The sequence below is a fragment of the Cervus elaphus genome, chromosome 18, assembly GCF_910594005.1.
Source record: "Cervus elaphus chromosome 18, mCerEla1.1, whole genome shotgun sequence".
NCBI lineage: Eukaryota > Metazoa > Chordata > Mammalia > Artiodactyla > Cervidae > Cervus > Cervus elaphus.
In genome coordinates, this window is record NC_057832.1 from 118,913,152 (window position 1) to 118,937,617 (window position 24,466).

Consider the following 24,466-nt stretch of genomic DNA (forward strand, 5'->3'; position numbering starts at 1 on the left):
CAATCAGATGCCTATCTTTTGAGTTCTTTTGCAGAAACTAAGATCCCCACCCAGTGGAGGGTCGTGACCACGTGCTGACTGCAAGCACAAGATCCCAGACTGGTTGGAACCAGGAGGTTGATGATTGAGATTTGCAGCATCACCCTGATACCTCACTACCAACCAACCGGAAGAATGTCCATGAACTGATCCTGCATTCTATGACCCTCAACACTGTAAAGACAGCCCTTAACACTGTCTTTACAAACTGTTGCCTGAATGCCACTGGGGAGTTTGGTTCTTTTGAGCATGGTGCTCTGCAAATAATCCTATCCTTTGTGACAAACACCCATTGTGAGACGGGCACACGAGCTCTTGCTCGGTAATGTTGTCTATAAGATACCTCCTTCTCTGTTTGGTTAACCCCTGCTCAATTAACCTCTGCTCATCCTTTGGATCTCTGCCCAAGCATCACTTCCTTCCCTCACCACCCTTTTAGCTGGTCTGCTCAGGCTAGGTTGTTTTGTTATTTAGTCACTAAGTTGTCTCTGACTCTTTGTGACCCTATGGACTGCAGCATGCCAGGCTTCCCTGTCCTTCACTATCTCCCAGAATTTGCTCAAATTCATGTCCATTGAGTTGGTTGCTATCAAAGCTTCTCATCCTCTGCCTTTCCCTTCTCCTTTTGCCTTCACTCTTTCCCAGCATCTGGAAATGAAAGATGGCATCTACTAGACTCTCTTGCAGCTAGACTTTCTGAAGGTGACCCAAGACTCACAGCAGACATATCCATGGGAGGCTTGGGCAGAACAGCATAAGGTAAGAGTGTGTGCAGGGAGCTTGAAGCTTCCAGCAGGGCAGCACATACATGAGGTTCTTCCAGAGTGACCGGGGTGGCACTTTTGCTATCCAGTGCCAGAGAGGCTAAGTGGCAGGTGGCGCTGATAGGGGTGATCCTGGTAGAACAATTCTGTGGTTTCACTGGGCATTTTCCTTGTTGTGACATCCCAGATTGCTTTATTCCTGATGCTGTTCAGCATTCAAGTCTTGTTCTTTGACCCTCTTGAAGGTCTTAAGAGCTAACAAATACACTGCAATAACCCCCTCCTAGAATATTCTATCCCTAGAATTGATTGTGTGCTCTGCAACTAAAAACACTGGCACAAAAGCCGTCAAGGTTAAGATGCTATTTAAAGCCATGGGACTGGATAAAAGCTGCTGAACAACGTCATCAGAGTCCATGAATTCAGTTACATTGCCTACATGTGAAATTACATGAGGGAAAAAACTTTAAAAACGTAGAACTTGACTTGCTCCTTTATCTTCTTTTGTCCAGGTAGTCATCAAACACTGTATGTTTCCCCATCCAAAGCATTTGCATCCAGGAGTAGTCCATGAACTACTACTCTAAGCCACGTCTATATCTCTTCCTACCTGAATCATTGCGATGCCCTCCAGACCCCTCTCTCTAGTCCTTCCTGCAAGTGGTCATCAGATTGGTGTTATTTATGCCCCTTCTATCTGGACACTCTTTTGCAAATGAAATAAGAAAAGCTTTCAGATCTCCTAGACTATGAAGTCTAGATTTCTTTTTAAAATTTATTTTACAGTGAAGGATAGTTGAATCCATTCATTTCATTGAAGTATAGTATGCAATGCTGTATTATTGTTGTCCAGCAAACTGACTCAGTTATACACATATACACATATTCTTTTCCATTATGGTTTACCATAGGATATTGAGTATAGTTCCCTATGCTATGCAGGAGGACTTTATTGTTTATCCATGCCATATATTCCAGTTTACATCTGTTAGTCCCTAACTCCCAATCTAACCCTCTCCCACCCCCTCCCCCTTGGCAACCACCAGTCTATTCTCATTGTCTCCACTTCTGTTTCACAGATCGGTTCATTTGTGTCATATATTAGATTCTACGAGTAAGCGATGTCATTCAGCCACTAAGTCATGTCCAACTTTTTGCAACCTTGTAGACTGCAGCGCACCAGGCTTCCCAGTCCTTCACAATCTCCCAGAGTTTGCTCAAATTCACGTCCATTGAGTCAATGATACCATCTAACCATCTCACTCTCAGCCACCTGCTTCTCCTCTTGCCATCAGTCTTTCCCAGCATCAGGGTCTTTTCCAGTGAGTTGGCTCTTCGCATCAGGTGGTCAAAGTATTGGAACTTCAGCTTCAGCATTAGTCCTTCCAATGAATATTCAGGGTTGATGGTTTGATCTCCTTGCTGTCCATGAGACTCTCAATAGTCTTCTCCAGCACCACAGTCTCCTAGGAGTGACTAGGAGACATTTTTTTTTCTAATCAGTCAAAAGTGAGAGAAAGCCTAGGGGTGAGGCTTCTGGATAAGCTATGGTTTTCCAGACAAAAATGGACAGTTAGTTGACATACTTTTCATTCTTAGCCCTTCCCCTTTCTTTTCATCTGGACCACAAACAATGCCTGGACGTGCTGCTGCCATCTTTTATCATTGGCATAAAAAGTGTTAAAAGGTAAGTTTCAGAAAAAAGTAAAATCATGACTCAATTCAGATATAAAAATGAACATATGTTGAAGATTTTATTGAACTCATGAGAGAACTAGGCAGATGTTATATGGTTCCAAGAAGCACAGATTCATATGGAGGAAAGGCAAGGAATGCTGAATGAATGGAAAATGGAGGTAAATCTGGTTTTCTGCAGGGTGGGAGGCAAGACATATGAACCTCTACCTTAAAGGGCAGAATCTGCTTAGTTATAGATAAGAACTCTGCGTGGCTATTAGTTACCTATAGTTAGAGCTCTGAAATAGCTGTGTGCATCTGACCAGGTGGAAGGGTATGAGAGGGTAACAGGTAGGAAGGCTAGAGGTCTCCAGGCAGAGGAAATAAACTGCAAGTGGCAGACATTTTTTTTGTTGTTGTTGTTTTTACTTCTCCATACAAAATTAAAAGGAGGCTTCTTTTAAATTCTGTGTTGTCATGACAACACCTGCTTCTGCCTGAACTTAACTTTTTTCAAACCTTGAGCTAACCAATGCACTTTCCCTCATAGAAATGTTCTCTTAAGCTGTGTTAATGGAACTATGCATTTGCTTGGAAAATTGCCTTTCTTTAAGATTCATGTCAATTGTTTTATGGCTGGGAATGACTTACCTTGTGCCAATGGTATCTCAAAGTGCATGTTGTGGGAGAGGGGCCTGATGCAGCTCTCTCAGTTTGGAGGTGATTCTTTATCATTGCAATTGCAATGATATCTCCTGTAATGTAGGAGACCCCGCTTCGATTCCTGGGTTGGAAAGATCCCTGGAGAAGAGATAGTCTACCCACTCCAGTATTCTTGGTCTTCCCTTGTGGCTCAGCTGGTAAAGAATCCACCTGCAATGTGGGTTCGGGAAGATCCCCTGGAGAAGGGAAAGGCTACCCACTCCAGTATTCTGGTTTGGAGAAATCCATGAACTGTATAATTCATGGGGTCACAAAGAGTCGAACACAACTGAGCGACTTTCACTTTCACTTTATCTGATTAGCAACTTGCTAACAGAGATATAACTCCTTGTTGAAAACTAGCAAAGGGGGCACTCTTTCTGTCCCCTTCTGATATCTACATCAGAAGCTTCCTCTGTCCCTTTTATACTTTAATAAAACTTTATTACACAAAAGCTTTGAGTAGTCAAGCCTCGACTCTGGCCCCGGATCGAAATCCTCTCCTCCAGAGGTCACAAATCCTGGCATAGCTCACAGCTTGCAGCCACAACCTTTCATCTTGGGGGCTCATCCAGGATCTTTAAGACAGGTAGGTATGCTTGACGCTCTAGTTCTTTGTCCTCCTATTACACCCATTTTCTGCTGTACTTTACTAACTCTACAGTGTGCCTGTCTGTGTGAGAGGAGCATCAAAGAGACGTGGAATTGACCACGAAGCGAGCGTTGAGCCCTGCTTTGAGGTTCTGTGATGCCTTGTAATGACTGAAGGCAGCCCCAAAAGGGGAGCCTTGTTGGGGGTTTATACCAACCTGCCGATGCCACGAGGCATCCAGCATCCCTGCGAGTGGAGCGGCCAGAAATGGGCAAAGCATGTGGACTGAACTTTCCTTTCTCAGTCAACATTTCCTGGTCTCTTTGACCATTTCGTAACAGCATTGGAAATTGAAACTACTAACCTAATCTGCTGAGTCATAAACTTTCAAGGGACTTGTGATCTATGCTGTCACTGTGCACTTTGATTCAGATCCCAAGCTTCGACTGGTAGTCAGGAAGCGCCTAGCCTAGTTGAAATTTACAACAGGAGCACGTTCCGAAGCTAGGTGGAGCTCTAGCTCCAAGAGCATCTTTCAGGCTAAAAGTTACTCAGATTGGAAGTACAGCTTCTTCCTTTGGTAACACTAGCTCTTAGTGGACTAGAGGCTCTGGTAGCTTTTGTCTCAACTCCTTAGATATTCTTTCTGTTGAATCTGTAGAAATGAACTGGAAGGACTGGCCCTAATAACTCGAAGACAAAAATCACTTTTTCTTCCTCACTGGCCGGGCCTTCACCAACTCTTTTACTATCACTTATACAGGTGTGGTGATGCTCAGAAGGGACCTCTTGGTTTTATGTTGGTCCCCTTATGATTTACCAGTCTTACTGTGGTCAGGAATATAGTCAGGACCATACCCAGGCACCCAGGAGATGAATGTTTCTCCTGGCAGTCTTAGCTCGGGAAGCAATCTGGAAGGTTACTCCGATTGCACCCTGGGTGACATCAGAGGCAGGCAAAAGTTTTAATGGTGAGGAATTGGACATCAGTCTGGGTGGGATACCATCAGGTCTACTCCTGATGCATCTCCACCCCACCTCGGTGGTAGAATGGGGAGGGATGATGATGGGACAGCTGTGCTGGTAAGGGACAGGTTAACTCTGGCCAGGGAAGGAAGCTTAGGTGGAAGACCTGTCTCCACCCTCATCTAGAGCAGGGAGGGACGCTTTTGGTGGAAAAGAGCAGAGGCACTGGATGTTGCTTTTTTCTCTCTTACAGATGGGAGTTAACAATTCCAGCCTTACTCCTTTGAACTGTATCCTGAAAAACTGGGATAGATTTGACCCCCAGAACTTAAAGAAGACATGCTGATCTTCCTATGTGATACTGCATGACCATGGTATTCACTGGAGGATGGCGAACAGTGGCTGGTTGGAGGGTCTTTTAATTATAATACTGTTTTACACTTTCTAATAGGACCTGAGATTCATCTTCCTAGCCCATGTTTCCTGAGCATCAGGGTAACTCTCTTATCTGATCTCTCCATACCTTTTTACAGCTCCTATCATTTCTAAGGATGAATGAAATTATGTATTCCCAATCGGATGGGAACAAAGCTCCCTGTCTACCTGCTTGTTTTCTCTGCTCCTTCTGCTTTCTTCTCATCCAGCCAAGATGCTGAATAAAAAGACCACATCTCCAAATAGCAGTGAAACGGAAAACCTACAAGACCAAAGTGTGAATCATCACTGAAATTCCCCCCAAATTCTAGTTTATAACCACTCAGAAATTTCCATTTATAAATAGAAAAAATCAAGAATGAAGTTATCTTCTTTTAAAATCCATCTTCCCATTTATAAAAAAAAATTAGTTAACTACACAATTTAACCCAATGCATGTATATTGTTCTGGTCCAAACAACTATAAATCAAGCTGAACTGCCAAAACTTCCTGTTTTTTTGGTTTTTCTAGGAAGAATTGATAACATTTAATGTTAAATCTCATGGTCATTCAAAGAATGTTTAAGGATTTTCTGGTTTTTTTTTTTTTTCTTTTTTGATTTTCTGGTTTTATTCCATCAGAAGTAAGACCAGTTATGCAGAAGTGCCCTGATTCTTTATCACCACAAAACCTACAGTAACCAAAATGCAAACACAATTTAAGAATTCTTCATCTCAAGAAATTTCAGTTGAAGTCACTAAATGTCAGTATGAGGAATAACAGAAAGGAGGCAGATTAGTAAAGAATAGTCAGAACAATGAAAGTTGAATTATTGGGTCAAAGAGAATACGCATTTTCATTTTGATAGATATGCTATGTGTTCGTGCTCTATGCTCAGTCATGTCCAACTCTTGTGATCCCATAGACTGTAGCCAGCCAGGCTCCCCCGTCCATGGGATTTTCCAGGCAAGAATACTGGAGTGGATTGCCATTTCCTCCTCCAGGGGATCTTCCCGATACAGGAATCAAATCTGTGTCTCTTGCCTTGGTAGACAGATTCTTTACCATCTGAGCCACCAGTCTCAGCTAACTGCCCTCTTAAGAGTTGTACCAACATAACCTTCCACAAGGAAGGTATAAAGATTGCTATTTCTACATAGCCTTGTCATCATAGCACGTTATCCATCTTTTTCAGTCTGAGAGGTAAAAAGTGAAATTTTGGTATAATTTCTAAAATTGTATTTATTTTTTAAATTTTTGGCTGCATTGGTTCTTTGTTGCTGCATGTGGGCTTAGTTCCTGCATGTCACATGGGATCTTAGTTCCCTGATCAGTGATCAACCCCCATATTCCCTGCACTGAAAGGCAAGTTCTAACCACTGGACCACAAGGGAAGTCCCTGGGTGTAGTTTTAATTTATATTTAGTGTCTCAATATGAACGAGATGAGTAATTTTTTGCATATTTACAAAGCATTTCTGTTTCCTTTTCAGTGAATCATATTTTAGTAGCTTTTGCCCAGTTTTCTGCTTTGGTCTTTTTCTTACCAAATTGTGAGAGTTCTTCAAGTATGGTTTTTGAAATGGAAGGCAACATTTCCCCCTATTTTGCTGTTTGTCTTTTGCCTTAACTAAGAAGTTGATTTGGCCCAAGGTAAAGAACTTTCATTTCAAAGATTTCTAAGTGTTTGTGTACTCAAAGGAGGCTGCAGAGCCACAAGACTCTTATTCAGAAAGACACAGAAATCAGCCAGCTTCCTAATAAGCACTGCTGGGCCAGTGGACAACATCTGCAGGTCAGAGGAGGAAAAAAGGGGAACAGAAGTTGCTCTGGGTGTGGACAGAGTCCTCCCCGCAGGGGCCAGGAAAACGGGCACACAGGGCCTCTTTGGGAACATGTTGTTCAGTCACTCAGTCGTTTCCGACTCTTTGTGACCCCATGGACTGCAGCACGCCAGGCTTCCCTGTCCATCATCAACTCGCAGAGTTTGCTCAAACTCACCTCCATTGAGTGGGTGATGCCACCCAACCATGTTATCCTCTGTTGCCCCTTTCTCCTCCTGCCTGAAACCTTTCCCAGCATCAGGGTCTTTTCCAATGAGTTGGCTCTTCCCATCAGGTCACCAAAATATTGAAACTTCAGCTTCAGGATTAGTCCTTTCAATGAATATTCAGGGTTGATTTCCTCTAGGATTGACTGGTTTGATCTTGCACACATTTCTCTCCCCTAAAATGGACTTAGGCACACATCCCACCCAAGGCTTCTTCCCCCAGGGGGCAGAAGGGCACCAGGAGAAGGGGTTGTGCCTCTCTCTCCTTGTAGAGGGTGTCAGAGAGTTTGCAAAGCCTCTTTCAGACAGTCTGCAGCTCCTAGGGTGATTCTAGACCCAAAGTTTGTTTCAGGAAATTTTTGTGCTCAGGCTAAGGGGAGGGTGGGACACTGATATTATTTTCCCGGTTGAGGTGGAGGCTGCGCAGCTTGCCTAGATCCCCAGGGCTGAAGCCAGTTGCCCCATGCAGGGCCCAGGACAGTGCTAGAGCAGGTCCCAGGATGGGCCTTGGATTGGTTAATGTGCTGCTCAAGCAAGCTCGGGCCTTGGGTTTGGAACGGAAGGACCAACAGTCTCATCCAAGCAAGAAGTTTCTGGGGTCAGTTGTGGGCTCTATCTTGTCTTCCCATTCTTCGGTCTGGTCCTACCAAAGGCGGATCTAACTATCTCTGGAAGCTATGCTACGACTGTGCTCAACCAGCGGGCTCTGCGCTCCGTTAGTTCTAGACACCCCTGTCTTATGTCCTCACCTAGACACCGGACACAGGCCAGGCCAGAGGGTTAGATGACTGAGTACGGGGGTGGGCAGAGCGCTTCGGGAACGGGCAGATCATCACAGGTCCTGTCAGCAATAGCATGTGGAGACAGGGTCAGTAGGGCCAGCTAACCCAGCAGAGAAGTACGAGGGCAAGGGGCCAGGAAGTTCACCAAAGCGGAGGCCCGGGCCGGGTGATGCACGGCGGGATGAAAAGCTGGACTTTTAGAGGGGTCTTCACGTTAGGCCCAGTCCGGGGGGGGGGGGGGGGGGGAGGGGGGCGGACCCAGCTGCACTAAGTCCAGACTTTCCCGCCGTGGGGGGAGAAGGGGCTTGGTGCAAGGTGCTCTAGCCTCTTTCGAGGATTCTGGAGGAACGAAGCCAAGCTCAATTTCCTCAGAAGTCAGGTAAACTGGGCCGGGCCAGCGGTCCCGCCCAACACCGCCTTGGCCCTCAAGGGCGCGGCCCGCGGTCCCCAGGGTTGCGGGCTGAGTCTTCCCACAGCTCTGGGGCGGTGTTCTTCCCGCCAGCCCCGCCCCCGACCCCCCCCCCCCCCTCCCCGGCAAGTCCCCCGGGCGGTCTGCACCCAGGCTCCTTCTCGCCCTCCCCTCTGCCCCTCCCACATCTGACCCCCGCCAGGCTCTAGCCCCGCCCCTCGGCCCAGCTCCGCCCCATCCTTACTCCGCCCTCCCACCTCGCCCCTCGCCCCGCCCCTCGGCCCACCTCCGCCCCATCCTTGTCCCGCCCTTCCGCCCTCGCCCCAGCTCCGCCCCATCTGTGCCCCGCCCCCCCGCCTTATCCCCACCCACAGCCTACCTACAACCCCGCCCGGCCCCCTCTTAGCCCCGCCCACACCCCTGCTCCTCGGCCGCGCGGGGGCGGGGCGGGGCGGCCCGGCGGCGGCGGCGGCGGCGGCCTCGGCGGCGGGGGCGGGGCCGGCCTCACCCGGAATGAAAACAAACGGCGGCCGCCGCCGCATCCGGGCACTCGGCGGGTCGCGGCTGCCGAGGCTGTGGCGCAGGTGAGGAGTTGGCGGCCGAGCGTCCGGTCCCTGACCCGGGTCTCAGCCGCGCCGCCTGTCGCCCCAGTTCCCCCCGGGCGTGACCCCGACGCCGACCCCGCCCGGGCAGCGGCGGGAGGTGGGCGCCCTGCGCGGAGGCTCGGCCAGGACTGGGGGCGGCGGGTCGGGGCTTGTGGACGCGCCGGGCCCTTCGCCCGGCCCTGGGTTTGCTCTGGGCTGACGCGGGTGGTGTATTTAAAACGAAAGATTGAAATGTTGCTTTTGGAGGGAGGCAGAGAAACATATGTATATGTTAAAATTACTCACTAGCCATAAAAAAGCTTGAGTCGTAACATTGTTTTTCCAAATATGCCATTTGGGATTTATTTGCAATCAAAGACAGATTTTCTTTGCTGTTTAATGAGAAAACGCGGTTTATTTTCTCCAGCCGTGACGATCTGATTCTGTATGTTTCTCAACGTCTTCCCACACTCTTATTTTTTAATAGAAGATTCTTGTAATAGTCTTAGAGAAAAAGTACTGTGTTTTGAATAAGTATACATATGTGTGTGTGTGTGTGTATATATGTTTGAAAACCTCTGGATAAAGGCAGCGTAGATCGATTTATTTAAGAAATGAAAGTGAAATGTTACAGGAATTATTTATGCCCCTTCACTTTCGGTTTAGAGCAGTGGTATTAATGAATTTCTGCTTTTTGGCGGGGGCTGTGACACCGAACATCTTGTGACACCGAACATTGTGCGGCACGCCTGAAACTTTCAGTTTTCCAGTTAACATTGAAAACTGATTTATTAAACCATTTCCCCTTTTGATTTGAGTTAAAATACATATCCTGGTTTTTTTCTGTTACCCATGAGTGAAGTTTTGTAAGTTTCAAGACAATGGTTTAATCTTTTTTTCAAGGTCTGGAGACCCTCCTTGCTGTGTATTTGCTGGTGGGTGGAGGGTGGACCACACACTAGGTTTAGGAAACCCTTTGAGACTTCCGCTTGTAGTTACTTGGATTATACAGAGCACTGTGCCTTCTAAAATAGCTTGACTTCCGTGAATGGCCCATGAAATGGTTACCTCCCGCTCACAAGTGATACTTAATTGGAAATTTCTGAATATTTATGAGCGGGGCTTCCCCGGTGGCTCTGTGGTAAAGAATCCGCCTGCCAGTGCAAGAGATGCAGGAGATGTGGGTTTGATCCCTGGGTCAGAAAAATCCCCTGGAGGAGGAAATGGCAACCCACTCCAGTATTCTTGCCCGGAATATTACATGGACAGAGGGGTCTGGCGGACTACAATCCAGTTTTATGTGTGAGAGGCAGTTTATTAGTGCTTGAAAATCTGGGGTTCTTTCTTAGCTTACCTGGATGCACACATCCCCCTCTTTGATGTGTTTTCTCCTTTTTCCTTTCTCCTCCCATCCTGATTACCCTCTTTCTTGTCCCCAAATTGATATAAAGTGGATTTGAACTTTCTTTTTGAAGCACTTGCTTACGGAAGTTGTCAAACTTGATTTAGAAATCAGGTGAATTGAGTTTTGGGGAGTGTAGTATAAAGGCCCTGAATAGGAAAAAGAAAGTTGCTCATCTAGGTTGTGTTAACTCTTACCTGCTTTTTCGCTCTCTGGAATGTGTCTCCGTCCTTCAGGGGCTAATAACCTTTGACTTTGCTCACTACTCATCTGACTTGGCTGCACTATCCCATCAGCTGTTTGACTGTCTGGCAGCCTCGCCCACCTTTGAGATGCTAGTGCTAGTGACGGAGGCGTGAAAGACTCCACTGCTGGGTGACCCCAGGGCAGAGAAGCAGCAGGGACTTTGTGAGAGATGGTAGAATGCAGTGATCCAGCGTTGTGGGCACGAGTCCCAGGACTAGTTATGGTGCTGCCTAATCTTTCATCCTTGAGCGAGTCATTTTACAAACTTGGGCTATGGTTTTTCATGTGTAAAATGGTGACCCAGCCAGTATTGATTTGAATAGGACGTGTAGATCTGCTTTTATGCTTCTATCAGAAAATATCATGCAAGACTTTTTTAGCACTGTAAACACTAAATTTTTAACTTAATTCTATTACTTTTAAAAATATTTGTTTATTTTGGTGGGGCCAGGCCTTAGTTGTGGCGTGCAGATACTTTGTTGTGGCATGTGGGCTGTGGTTCCCTGACCAGGGGTGGAACCCAGGCCCCCTGCATTGGGATCACGGAGTCATAACTCTGGACCAACAAAAAAATCCCTGAATTTTCAATTTTAAAAGTTCAGGTATAGAAGATGTATATTATTGATAGTTCATGGTTCAAGCTAGCTTTTCTTCATATTTACCTGCCAAGGTGATTGCTCTTTTGTGTTAAAATAGCCAACATACAGAGCCACTGTATGTTGGTAAGTTCTTTACCACAGAGCCACTGTGTTGAGTTGTTTAAGTTTGCTACTTTAAGGATTTATCTTTCTTATTTTATCTTTCCTTTTAGAGAGTGATAGCAGGTTAAGAAATAGAAGGGGCTTCCCTGGTGGCTCAGCGGTAAAGAATCCACCTGCCAATGCAGGAGATGTGGGTTCAGTCCCTGGGTCGAGAAGATTCCCCTGGAGAAGGAAATGGCAACTCACCCCAGTGTTCTTTGCCTGGGAAATCCCATGGACGGAGGAGCCTGGTGGGCTACAGTCCATGGAGTCGCAAAGGATTTGGAGATGACTTAGCTATCTAAAACACACAACACACCCAAGAAATAGAAAAATTACTTACTTACTACATATTAGCAACTTTGAAACAAGTATTCTTATGTAACATATATAATTGGATATCTGATACATATTTCAGTTTGTATGTAATACACGTATCTTTTAGAGAAGTTTGAAGCTAGTGAAAACCTGGTCTAAAGTGCTTTAAACTGGATAGGGAGGAGTGGAGGAGACCTCTTGCTTACTCAACAGTGTGTCAGGTAACTTATAAGACACTTTGAATTGTAGTGCGGAGTATCATTGATGTACTGTTTTGTTTTCAAGGATGGCACAAAAGAAATATCTCCAATCAAAATTGACCCAATTTTTAAGGGAAGACAAAATCCAACTTTGGAAACCTCCATATACAGATGAAAATAAAGAAGTTGGTTTGGCATTGAAGGTATTTCTCTTTTAAGATGTTAATAATTAGCAGTGTTGTAAGTCTCCTTGGTAAGTTAGATTCTGAAGTCCCCAGAAATTGCCAGACACAAACAGGTAGGCTTTCAGCATAACCAGAAACAATGGTGATAAACAGGTTCCCATATTTTACTAGCAGTTGGCAAGCTTATTTTTGTTTAAGAAGATTTTATTTAAATGAGAATGTTTATCTGGTTATTTTGGCATGTGCCATTTCTAATGCTTCACAGTGTCACCTAAGATTGTTAATCTGGGCGTCCATGCTGGTGGGGCAGTGCCAGAGGCAGAAGGTTGTGTGTGACGTGTTCCAGGCTGGTGTTCTGGACCGTTCTCTGCCCTCCTGGTTAGCGTGCTCAGCTGTGGAACAGTTTCCCTCCCTAGCTTTGTTTACACTGTTGGCTATCTGTTCATTTTTCCAAAATACATTTTCCTAATAATCGTACCTCAGTTTTTTATGCTCTCATCAAAAACGGCCTCACTTTTCCTAAGTGAAATTTCTAGAAACTGAGGTTGGCTTGCCTTTCTAAGCTGAGGAACATTATAATAATTTCTGAGGGAAATCTTACTATGTTGGAATGTCCTAGAACATACTCCTCTTGTTTTCTCAGTCTGAGTGTATTGTGGTAAACAGTGTAACCTCTGTCAGGGAGTAAGGGTTGTTAGGAGGGCATCGCATTGTCCTGTGCTGTGACACAGTGATGCGCTCGGGAGGTGACCGCTGTGTCAGGGTCTTGGAGTTCTCTTTCTCCTGTTCCTGACAGGACTCCCGTTTTTTTTTTTGTTGGTGTTTTTTTTTTTAGTTTAGGCCTTTTCTTCTGAATTTGCTTGTTACAGTCTCTTGACTTAGGAACTAGGTGGGGCTGTGACTTCTGTCCACAGCTCCTGGCACAGAGCTTCTAACACCCTTGGAATTCCCTAGTGGTGAGGTTGATGTAAGGGGCAAAAGAAGGGAAACCATCAGCTGCTGCTGCAGTATGCTCATTTAGAAACAGCAGTGATTTGGTACCAGGAGAGTCACCGTGGACGTAGCAAGCAGTGATTGGACTGTGGTTGTATTTTCAAGTAGAGCCAGCAGGTTTTGCAGGCAGATTGGATGTGGAGAATGAGAGAGGGAAGAGGGTTGACTCACCCAGTTTGAGCCGCTGGTGGAGTACAGTTGCCATGGACTGAAGTAGGACAGCCCAAAGGAGGTGGGGAGGAAGACCAAGTGCTCATTTCAGTTCAGTCGCTCAGTCGTGTCCAACTCTTTGTGACCCCATGGACTGCAGCATGCCAGGCTTCCCTGTCCATCACCAACTCCCGGAGCTTGCTCAAACTCATGTCTATCAAGTGAATGATGCCATCCAACCATCTCATCCTCTGTCGTCCCCTTCTCCTCCCGCCTTCAGTCTTTCCCAGCATCGGGGTCTTTTCTAGTGAGTCTGTTCTTCGCATCAGGTGGCCAGAGTATTGGAGTTTCAGCATCAGTCCTTCCAGTGAACACCCAGGACTGATTTTCTTTAGGGTGGACTGGTTGAATCTCCTTGCAGTCCACAGGACTCTCAAGAGTCTTCTCCAACTCCACAGTTCAAAAGCATCAATTCTTCGGCGCTCAGCTTTCTTTCCAGCTCTCACATCCATACACGCCTATTGGAAAAACCATAGCTTTGACTAGACGGACCTTTGTTGGCAAAGTAATGTCTCTGCTTTTTAATAGGCTGTCTAGGTTGATCATAGCTTTTTTCCCAAGGAGCAAGCATCTTTTAATTTCATGGCTGCACTCACCATCTGCAGAGAAGGCAATGGCACCCCACTCTAATGCTCTTGTCTGGAAAATCCCATGGACGGAGGATCCTGGTAGGCTACGGTCCATGGGGTCGCAAAGAGTCAGACATGACTGAGCCACTTTAGTTTCACTTTCTTGGTGAGGTGGAGACACTGAGTGATTTTGACAAGAACTTCAGAGTGTCCGTGTGGAAGCCAACCAGCGGAGAGTGGAGATTCAGAGGGGTTGGAGATGTCGAATGTAGACTGCTCTTCACTTTTTTTTATTTTCTAATTTACAAAGGGATTCACTGAAGGATTCCTTTAAATTTGCCTTTCCTCTTGTATAAATATCTTTAACAGACCCTGACAACTTAAAAGAAAGGCTGAGGAGTAAGGAAATGCTGACGTGGGAGCCAGTGCACTTGAAGATAGCTCATAATTGAAGGCGAAGCCTGTTTTATTAGGGCTATAGTTATCATCCTCGAGAAGGCCCCGTCCCACAGGAACATCACACAGTTGAATCAGGCAAGCACAGGTACCCTGGTGACCCGGCCTGTGCTCTCCTGCCCAGAAGGAACTCCCTGGTTGCTTAGCTGGGCTCCGAACAGAGGAGGGAGTCTGGGCTCTGAGGCTGAGGCATGCACGCACGGCTCTGCTGCTGCCTTGGGCCTCAGCGAGTCGCAGGAGAGCTCTGGTCCCACTCTCATCACTTACGAAATGGGGGCTGTGGTACCTCCATCATTAGATTGCTGTGAGTGTCTGAGAGAATATGTGTCCAGCACCTGGCTAATGTTTATTAGATGTAAGTACCGCTGTTAATGGGCTTCCCTGGTATCTCAGCTGGCATAAAATCTGCCTGTAGTGCAGGAGACCTCGGTTCCATCCCTGGGTTGGGAAGATCCCCTGGAGGAGGGCATGGCAAACCACTCCAGTGTTCTTGCCTGGAGAATCCCTGTGGACAGAGGAGCCTGGCGAGCTACAGTCCACGGGGTCACAAAGAGTCGGACACCACTGAGCGACTAAGTACAGCACCAGGGTGATGGGGGCTTTCAGGATGGGGCTACTTGCCTACAAGACCAAACTTTGATTAGAAGCATGGAACTTTCAGCCCCACCCTCCTCCAGCCTCTGGGGAGGCCAGAGGGCAGAGGAGATCACTCTGGTCAACAGTGATCATGTCCGTATAATGGAGCCTCTGTAAAAACCCTTAAATGACGGATCACGGGAACTTCCAGATGGGCAGACACGCCTGTTGGCCAGAGAGGAGCACACCCACAGGGACCAAAGTCCTCTGGTCCTGTGCTCCGGACCCTTCCAGGCTCTGCCATGCGTGCATCTCCATGTGGGTGTTCATACGTTCTCTTTATAATGACTTATAAAAATAAGGGGAGCATTTTCCTGAGTTCTGTGGAGTTTGTTCTAGCAAATTACCAAACCTGAAGGGGCGGGGCTTATAGGAACCCTCAACTGCACAGCCCAGTCAGACAGAAGTGTGGGTAACCTGGGGACTTGCTTACCTGCTGCCTGAAACGAGGGCAGACCTATTGGATTGAGCCCTTAGCCTGTGGCGTCTGCCTCTGATTAATTAACTCCATCGTTCGTTGTTGAACAGAGTTGAATTGAATTGTAGGATATCCAGTTTGTATCAGAATTGATTGGTGTCAGAAGGGGGGAAAAACCTTTACAAGGTAATTATGTTTATGTTTTCTAGAGAATTATAGAAAGTTTTTTAAAAGTATTTTATTGAAAAGGCTTCTGTGTTTTCCAGAGTTTAAAAATAATGTATACTCTTGGGTTGAAAAAACTATATGTATATAATTAACTACAAAAATGATAAAGAGTGTGTTTTCAAAAATACATTATACGTATCACCAATATTGGTGTTTTTTCCCAGTCATTTCCTATGTGATTGTTTATTTAAAGTGTGTATTATAAATAGTTTTTTTTTTTTTTCTTTTTTTTTTTTTAAATATGGAACGCTTCACGAATTTGCGTATCATCCTTGCGCAGGGGCCATGCTAATCTTCTCTGTATCGTTCCAATTTTAGTATATGTGCCGCCGAAGCGAGCACTATAAATAGTTTTATATTAATTTTTTAAAAAGCTATTCTGGTCTGTTTTCTAACTTTTATATATCAAGAACATCTCCCTTAATATAAATACATACTTAGACCATCATCTAACCTGAGTTGTTCTCACAAATTAGAAAAGTTAGAAGGTTTTCTGCTTTGTTTTGTTTTTTTGCCCACATTCTGCAGTGGTAAACAGTTCGGTATTCGTTAAGATAATTTTGTATTGATGTATACTGCAGTCACATAAGTTGCAGCCTACCTTTCTTTTCCCCCAGTGTAATCCCAACTATTTTCACTTTCTCTAGGGGGCCTGTTTTCCTATCCTTTGTTTTTATTTTTTCCTGGATCCTCTCTAAACTCTATGCCTCTCAAGATGTCAAGCCATTGTCTAAATTTCACTGTAATTGGGGTGAACACCACTCATCAGTTTTTTTGCCTTAGATTCTTATGTGCACTGTTATGTGTTTTGATTTTCTTTGAGTTGGTACTATACCGATGTGTGTTTTTTGTTTTTCAATTTTTCTTCATAGGACCTTGCTAAGAAGTACTCTGACAAGCTAGAATGTTGTGAAAATGAAGTAGAAAAGATAATGGAAGAAATACGTTGCAAAGCAATCGAGCGTGGCGCAGGAAATGAGCACTATAAAACGACGGGAATTGCCACGATTGAAGTCTTTCTACCTGCACGGCTAAAAAAAGTGAGTGGGTTCCCCAGATTTACAGTTATTCATGCTGTTACCTTAGTGACGTGATTAGATAAGTAATGAGTGCTTTGTTTTTGAAGTTATAATCCAAAGATAAAATTCTTTTAAGTTACTTAACATAGTGAATATTAATAAATCTAAAAGTTAATTTTATGGATTCTTAAAGCTGGCACATCTACAAGGTAGCCTGGGCTCCAGGCATCACAGAGCTATGCATCACATTCTTATCTCTTCTAGAGTTTGAACAAACATTAAGCAAAAATGGGGAATAAAAGATTACTTCGGGTTTTCTGAAATTGCAGACAGTAGGGAACATCACCCAGGAACTCATCTTTCTCTTTCTTTGCCGGTGGACACCGGAGCGCGGTCAGCTGAGGGCCCGGGCGGGGCTGCCGTGACCGGACCCACCTCGTGTCCCGGGCGCGGGTCAGCAGTGAAGTCCAGAAGTGTTAGCGAGGCAGGGCACCCACGGGGGCTGCCTCTTAGGGCCGATCAGTGTTCATTAGTCTCAGAAGGGATGAGAACAAGTGTGTATCAGAGTTACCCTATGACCCAGCTGTTTTACTTCAAGAGAAGTGAAAACTGTATCTTTACGTAAACTGTACCAGAGCATTTGTAGCAGCTCAGTTCACAGTGGCCTCAAGGTGGAAACAGCCCTAATGCCTGTTGGATAAATGGGGTGCACCCATAAAATGAGTCATTTAGCCATGAAAGGAGCAAAGTACTGATACTCTGCGATACTCAGAAACATTTTGAAAGAAGCCAGATACAAAAGACCACATACTTTGTAGTTCCATTTATAAGAAATATCTAGAATAGGCAAATCCATAGAGATAGAACATATGTTCGTGGTTGTCTGGGGTGGGGCACGGGAGGGATTAGGAGGATAGGGTATGTTTGGTGAAGAGGTGGCGAAATGCTCTGAAATTTTATTATGATAACAGTCGTACAACTCTGTAAACATACAAGAAACCTTCGACTCTTATACTTTAAACAGGAAACTTTAAGATGTGCAAGTTACATCCCTATAAAGCTGTTAAAAATTTCTAGGAAGAATAAAGAACTTGATGAGAAAAAGGACATTATATATGTATCTATCTCAGAATGCCAGTTCATGAGTTTAAAAGGCAGTATGTGTATAGACTGCTCTGCTCGTACCAGGTGCCTGGGAAAGCAGACCACTGGTCAGAAAGCTGATTGGTGAGTGTGGAATCCCAGCAGATGATTTGCACGGTCTCATCCTTGGTGGCCCTAGTGATTCCATATTTCCTTCTGAAGCCCAGCCGTCAGGGAAGGAAAGATGCCAAAAGCTGTCCTGCCGCTCCCTCCTCGGTGGGTGTGGCGAGCGCTCGCCGGGGTGGTCCTAGTGCCGAGGTTGTGGGGTGGGTCCTCGTGGAGCAGAGGCAGCGCCCTGGAGCAGAACAGGGCCTGCCCCGCCCCCAGCAGCTGACTGCTCCCCAGAGGCGGAAGCCCTGCCTGTGGCCAACACTGCTGCCCCCGCAAGGACTTCCAGGTCACAGGGGCAGGGTTTGTTCAGTAGCTTCCTGCCAGGCATGCATCATTTTAGTCCTTAGCCAGAGAGACCTGTGTGTTTTTACATCATCTGATAGCAGCTTGTCTGGTTTTATGGGCAGAGAAACAGTCCCCAAAAGCGTCAAGTTCAGGTGCATTCTGTCTTACTTTTATGCAGGACAGGAAGAATTTGCTGGAGACCCACCTGCACATCACTGGCAGAGAACTGAGATCTAAGTAAGTATCCGTGTGCCTGTGGCCCAGGGGCGCTCGTTTGGTCCTCCCCATGAGGCAGGCGTGAGTCTCTTCTCCCGGTGCAGGCGACACTGAGGCTTTCAGGCTTTCAGGCTCACACTGGCGTTTAAGGGCAAAGCCAGGATGCGTACCAGTCTCCTTTACTTCCCGGTGTGACTTGAGAGCAGGTGGGAACCCTGGATGCGTGCACTTGGTCCATGTTTGAATCAGTGAGTGATAGAAATAGGAGGCAGCCTGGTACTGGCCAGATCATTAGTTTTGAATTTTATGCCTTAATGCACTAATGGCTTGCTGTGATGTTCAGTGAAGTAGTTTGGCCAGTTTCAGGCTGTTGGCCCATCTGTAAAAAGAAAAAAAAATACCAGCCCGTCACATTCTAGTGAAAATCTGACTTTTGAGACCTGGTCAGTTGTTTGATCTCCTTGAACATTTCTCAGTGGTAAGTGTTTGATTGCCTCCAGGGCTAGCCAGTCTGTGTTTCCCCAGCTGATTTTCCTCATTTTCTTCTTTGGTCTGCATCAGGGCCGTTAGGGCTGGGTTCAGGAAGCCTTGTCCACTCGGCACACAGTGAGCGGAAGATGGTATGAACAACTGGCCCACTAGGGGCTCCTGCAGGGAGACCACAGGAGGTGTCAGGGATGGGCATTGTCCTCTCCTGCAGCTCAGGCCCTCCTATTCAAATGGATCCACAGCACCAGTGGTCTGTGCTTCACGAGGAACCAAGCAGTAAAGCAGATCGTTTACAGAAGCACATGGTCTCTGACACAGTTTCAAATACCCATCTAGTAAGCTCGCTCTATCTGAAGTAATGTTTGTGCATCAGGAATTTGGAATACTGGGTGTTTCTGAGAAGAATGTCTAAAATAGCTGTCACGGTAAAAATCTGTTTAGTGGGTAAATACATAACAAATTGGGTCATCTATAATTCTCTGGTTTATTTTACAGAATAGCTGAAACCTTCGGATTTCAAGAAAATTACATCAAAATTGTCATAAATAAGAAACAACTTCAACTAGGTATGTTACAGCACACTATGCAGAATTTCTAAAATCAAGTTACTAGAGAAATAGTGACTTGGTATCATTTTCCCCCTCACTCTTCCTCTGTTCAAAAATTTGGGGGGCTTTATCATATATATAATGTAAAACCAGTTATTTCAGAGTTTGATGCTGAGTGCAGGTCTGATGGAATGCTGCAGGACCGAAGTCTGGGTGTGCTGCAAGGGAAATAGCACTTCTCTATCTGAGCACGGCAGGGGCCGTGGTGGGGAGCGCTTCCTCAGAGAGCCTCAGGCAGAGCTCTGTCGTGTGACCTTGAGGGATTGAGGAGGTCTGGCTTGTCTTTGAGTGTGGACGGTGAGGAGAGACTAGTGCTTCTTAAGGATGGCGGAGCAGGCAGAGGCCACATGTTAAAGCTAATAGTGGTGGTTCTTAACCAAGGGTGATTTTGCCACGCAGGGGACATTTGGCAATGTCTGGAGACAGGTGGTGCTGGTGGTAAGGAACCTGCCTGCCAGTGCCAGTGCAGGAGATGTCAGAGACACAGGTTTGATCCCTGGGTCAGGAAGATCCATGGAGAAGGAAATGGCAGCCCACTCCAGTACTCTTGCCTGGAGAATTCCATGGACAGAGGAACCTGGTGGGCTACAGTCCATAGAGTCACAAAGAGTCGGACAGGACTGAAGCAACTTAGCACACATGCATAGAGACATTTTTGGTTGTCATGACTTGGTAGCAGGGGGCCAGAGGAGGCTGTACTCCTAACAGTTAATGGGAGGAGACCAGGGATGGTGCAGAAGAGCTCTTATCCAGGGACTTCCCTAGTGGTCCAGTGGCTAAGACTCTGTGCTTCCCATGCAGGGGGCCTGAGTTCAGTCCCTGATCGGGCAACTAGATCCCACGTGCCAAAACGGAGAGCTCACATGCCGCAGCTAAGACCCGGCACAGCTAATAAATAAATAAAAATAAGTATTAAAAGACTTATCCCGCTCACAATGCCACTAGTACAGCTGAGAAAGCCTGGGTTCAAATCTCATTCATATTAGTGTTTCTCTCTAGGGAGGGAGAAAGCCATTGATGCTTGGGAGTGACCCACAATTACATTTGTGTTTCAGAGGTCACTTTGTCTGCAGTAGGGCAGTGGATATGAAGGGGACATGAATGGACTGGGGAGCCCAGTTAGCTTCTGGAGCAGTTCAGGCAGGTGCTATGTCTGTTTGGTTTCCAGTAGGTTCCCGTGGCCTCCAGAGAGTGAGGTCCACATCCCAGCCTGGTTGGAATACAGCCTTCCCAGCCCAGCCCTGGTTTCCCTTTCTGGCCAGTTTCTGAACTGAGAAATGTTCAATTCTTGCCAGCCATTCCTGTGGCCTGCTTCAGAGATCATTTCACTGGCCTCTTATCTCGATGTTGGTTCTGTTTGTGGTATCCTTCGTTGTGGAGAAATCTTTGATTCTGATGTTATCAAATCCATCAGGTTTTCACTTCATTGTTGGTGTTTTAAGAAGTTCTTTCCCCAACCACAGGACCACGTGGATAGTCTTCTACGATTTTTTATATGAAGTCTTTAATCTATTCAGTCTCCCTCTGTATGTAAAAGCTAGGTTCCAGCTTTATTTTTCTCCCAGTATCTCCTACTGAATGTGTCTTCAGTAAACATGCTTATTTTTTGGGTGTCCCCTTATTAGGGCTGTGCTTCTGTGCTTGCTCTCCTTTTCATTTACCTGTAGGTTTATTCCTGAGCCAAAACCATAGAGTTGTTTGTGTGTTCTTTAATTATTGTGGCTTTGTTGTAGTTTAAAAACCCAGTAAGGTGAGTATCCCTCGTGGCTCTTCTTTATCAAGGTAATTTTTCCACTGATGGATCTTTATTTTTCAGTATAAATGTTAGAATGGTTGTTGAGTTTCTAAATATGTGTATGTAAGTATGTATGTATGTGTATGAAGGTATGTTCAACTAGAGTTTTCCAGAAATGTTCAAATTTATGTTTGTAGTTCATAATATTATTTCATTATTTTATGATGTTTGTGATCTGTATTTAAACTTTTTCATTTTGTTTATTTGCATTTTGACTTTGTTTTTGATAGGTTTGTATGTTTAATTTTTTTTATAGAGCCAGCTTTTGATTTTGTTAATATTCTCTTTCATCCTGTTTCATTGACTTTTCCCCTCTGTCTTTACTGTCATCTTGGTCTGAGAACATGGACAATAAGTGGTTTATTCAGGGCCGCAGGGTTAAGAAGGGATGGAACCCAGGGTGTTCGTTTTTACCACTCCAGTCAGTCTCCTCTCCCAGTGCGCTCCAGCACTCTGGCTCCTGGCCCATGGCTGAGAACTGGATTATGTCTCTAGCTGGAGGTGGGAGAATTCACCTGCAGGACTTCCTCATTTTCCTCTTATGTTGCCTAGCAGAGTGCCCTCTCTACAGTAGATTCTCAGAAAGTGATTGCTTTAGTTTGATTTTAGGATGGGAATAAAGAATATTGAAAAGGATTAATGTAGTCAGCTCATTTTCACTGACTGATTTTAACCCATGCTTAACAGTTAACGCAGTTAAACAACCAGATTTAAACACATTCTTACCAATCGTGGCATGGTGGTTTGCAAGTGCTAACGCAGGCTGAAGAATTCCATGTGACAGAGTAAATGGCCTGTTACCCAGTGCATTTAATGACTCTGTTTATAACGTGCACTTCTGATTGTGACAGGGGAGACACTTAAGGAGCAGGGAGTGACCCACAATGTGAAAGCTATGGTTCTGGAATTAAAACAGTCTGAAGAGGACGTGAGAAAAAACTTCCAGGTTGAAGAAGAAAAGCAAAATGAAGCCAAACTAGAAGAGAAAAGAATTCAGAGGACTAAGAGAGGACTGGAGATCCTTGCGGAGAGAGGTACACAGAGCTTCAGACTTTTCCATTCAAGTCCTCGAAGGGGGCTGTGAGAATGGGCTGGCCTCAGGGGTGGAGAGTTGGGGGTATCACATTTCTCATTGGCCTTTCTTTCCCAACAGTCTCACATTTTTTATGTCCCCATCACTGCTTTCTAACCTTGAACTAATGGAGTTCCTCTTGGGTTTCTGCAGCTGAGATGGTGGTGGATCCGGAAGCCACACCATACTTAGACATAGCTAACCAGACGGGCAGATCGATCAGAATTCCTCCATCGGAGAGAAAGGTAAGTTCTGTAAGAAACGTGTGGCTTGCTCTTTGATTTGCTGTCAGAACAGAAGTGGGTTCTACTTATTTTGTCTTGGAATGTTTCGTAAAGGACTAGAAACAGCTTTCTGTCTCCAGTTGATAAATGGAGAATGTAACCTACGTACGATGAGCATCTCATCCGGCTGGCCCGCCCGGTGAGTTCAGTGCAGAGTGGCAGGACCTCCCTGTCCTGGAGCAGTGGCTTCCTGTGGCAGTGCTTGTCGTGGTGTAGTTTATTTTCCTCGAAGGTCACCTTCCCTAGGGGATGGATCAGAATGGGGGCCAGGGGCTGCATAGCTGGGAAAAGCGTGACAGATGGTTCTTCCGCCTCGTCCCTCTGGCCCCGCGGCCCCGCTCTCTAATTGGAGTAAGGGGACGCGGCTTTACCTTTGAGGTATCCAAGGGGGTCTTTCTAGCCGCATCTGCAACTTGGCCCGTGAGATCAGTCTCTAAGCTGGAATCCAGTAGTTTCTTACATGAAAAGCTTTAGTGACTGGGGGTCAAGTTGATTTTAATTTTTCGGTCTTTAAAGGACATTTTTGACTAGGTTTCACTGTATGGATTACCTTGTTTAAAGTTAAATTTTAATAAGAGAACTTGGTAACTCCCATTCAGATGATTTTTTTATGGTAATTATTTTCCCACTGCAAGTATTATATTCTCATATTAAATGATAATGTTTAGATCTTTATGGGAAACCTTTACATATTTATATAAAAATTCAAATTAAAAATATTAATAAATTTTAAGGAAATTTGGATTGTCTTACAAAAATTGTTTCAGAAATGCTACAGTTGACAGATTCTTCAGAGAAAAACCCAATTAAGAACAGAAAGTGAAATGAATGAATGAATGTTCTTTCTAAAAAGGATACAGTCATTACTGGCTGTTTTTTTAATTTGTTTAGTCTTATGGATCCTAGAAATTGACCCAGATCAGCAGATATGGAAGTAAACTGGTGGAAACAAAGGGACAGCCTCATTAAATGGAGTTCTTGCTTCAGTGTTTAAATGAGATGAAGCTTTAATTCTGTCTTCCTTAATTTTGGCTTTTAGATTCAGTTGTGATCTTGGGTTTTTTTGTTCGTTTGCTTTCACATTCTTTGATTTCTTTAGACTTCATATGCTTTTAATATAATTTGTTTTATTATAGTTTAAAGTGATGTTTTTTTAAAATCCTTATTTTTCCCTAGGCCCTTATGTTAGCTATGGGATATCATGAGAAGGGCAGAGCTTTCCTGAAAAGAAAAGAATATGGAATAGCCTTGCCATGTCTGTTGGACGCTGACAAATATTTCTGGTAGGCACTTTTGTCCTTGGTGGATGCCAGTTTGAAGGAGGGTGGCAGTTACACATAGCACCTTCCCCACCCCTGTGCACTTCAGACTTCAGGTTTTCCCCCAAGATGGTTAATGTAAAAGAATAGTTATGATGTAGACTGACTGGCGAACTGTTTCTCCCCATTGTATTTCTAATTGATCGCTAAAGAATTTTATAAACTTATGTGCTAATTTTTTTTACAACAAGCAGTAGGATTTCATGTCTGTTTTTTACGATGTGTTCCCCGCCTAAACTACGACGGACTCTGCAGTCCCCGTCAGCTTTTCACCTGATGGTTTTGGTATATATGTTGGTGATCATTCTCCAAATCCATTATTTCATGGGGGCTCAGAATGGTGACAGCTCATTATTCCTTATGAGTTTATTGCTGGAATTCATTTGAGAAATAATTTTCCTCAGTCGCTTGGTTCTCCTGAGGTAGTTTGTACAGAAAGACAGAACAAAATGCTTGGTTTTTTCTCCTTATTTTCTTAAAGATGACATCACTGGTGAGGCTTGCCCGCCTTTTTGTTTTTTAAAGTGTCAGCCTGAGCTCATGGA

General features: G+C 45.1%; 1 protein-coding gene and 1 non-coding gene across 4 annotated transcripts in view; one reads left to right on the forward strand and one right to left on the reverse strand.

Moving 5' to 3' along the window:
• Positions 1 to 8,826: 8,826 nt before the first annotated feature.
• The window catches only part of NUB1 (negative regulator of ubiquitin like proteins 1), a 29,323-nt gene continuing 13,683 nt past the window's right edge, over positions 8,827 to 24,466 (forward strand). For 2 of the 3 annotated variants that reach the window (XM_043871734.1, XM_043871736.1), the window contains exons 1-8: positions 8,827 to 8,979; positions 11,971 to 12,088; positions 16,453 to 16,620; positions 18,317 to 18,375; positions 19,339 to 19,409; positions 22,098 to 22,280; positions 22,472 to 22,563; positions 23,779 to 23,885. In XM_043871734.1, the coding sequence (XP_043727669.1) occupies positions 8,909 to 8,979; positions 11,971 to 12,088; positions 16,453 to 16,620; positions 18,317 to 18,375; positions 19,339 to 19,409; positions 22,098 to 22,280; positions 22,472 to 22,563; positions 23,779 to 23,885 (869 nt within the window). In that variant the 5' untranslated portion in view covers positions 8,827 to 8,908. Of the gene's footprint in view, positions 9,098 to 11,970; positions 12,089 to 16,452; positions 16,621 to 18,316; positions 18,376 to 19,338; positions 19,410 to 22,097; positions 22,281 to 22,471; positions 22,564 to 23,778; positions 23,886 to 24,466 lie in introns of all 3 variants that reach the window. The other variant, XM_043871737.1, reaches the window with a different exon arrangement.
• LOC122674942 lies at positions 15,816 to 15,922 on the reverse strand. The gene has a single exon (XR_006335105.1). It is a non-coding gene; the product is annotated as a U6 spliceosomal RNA (small nuclear RNA).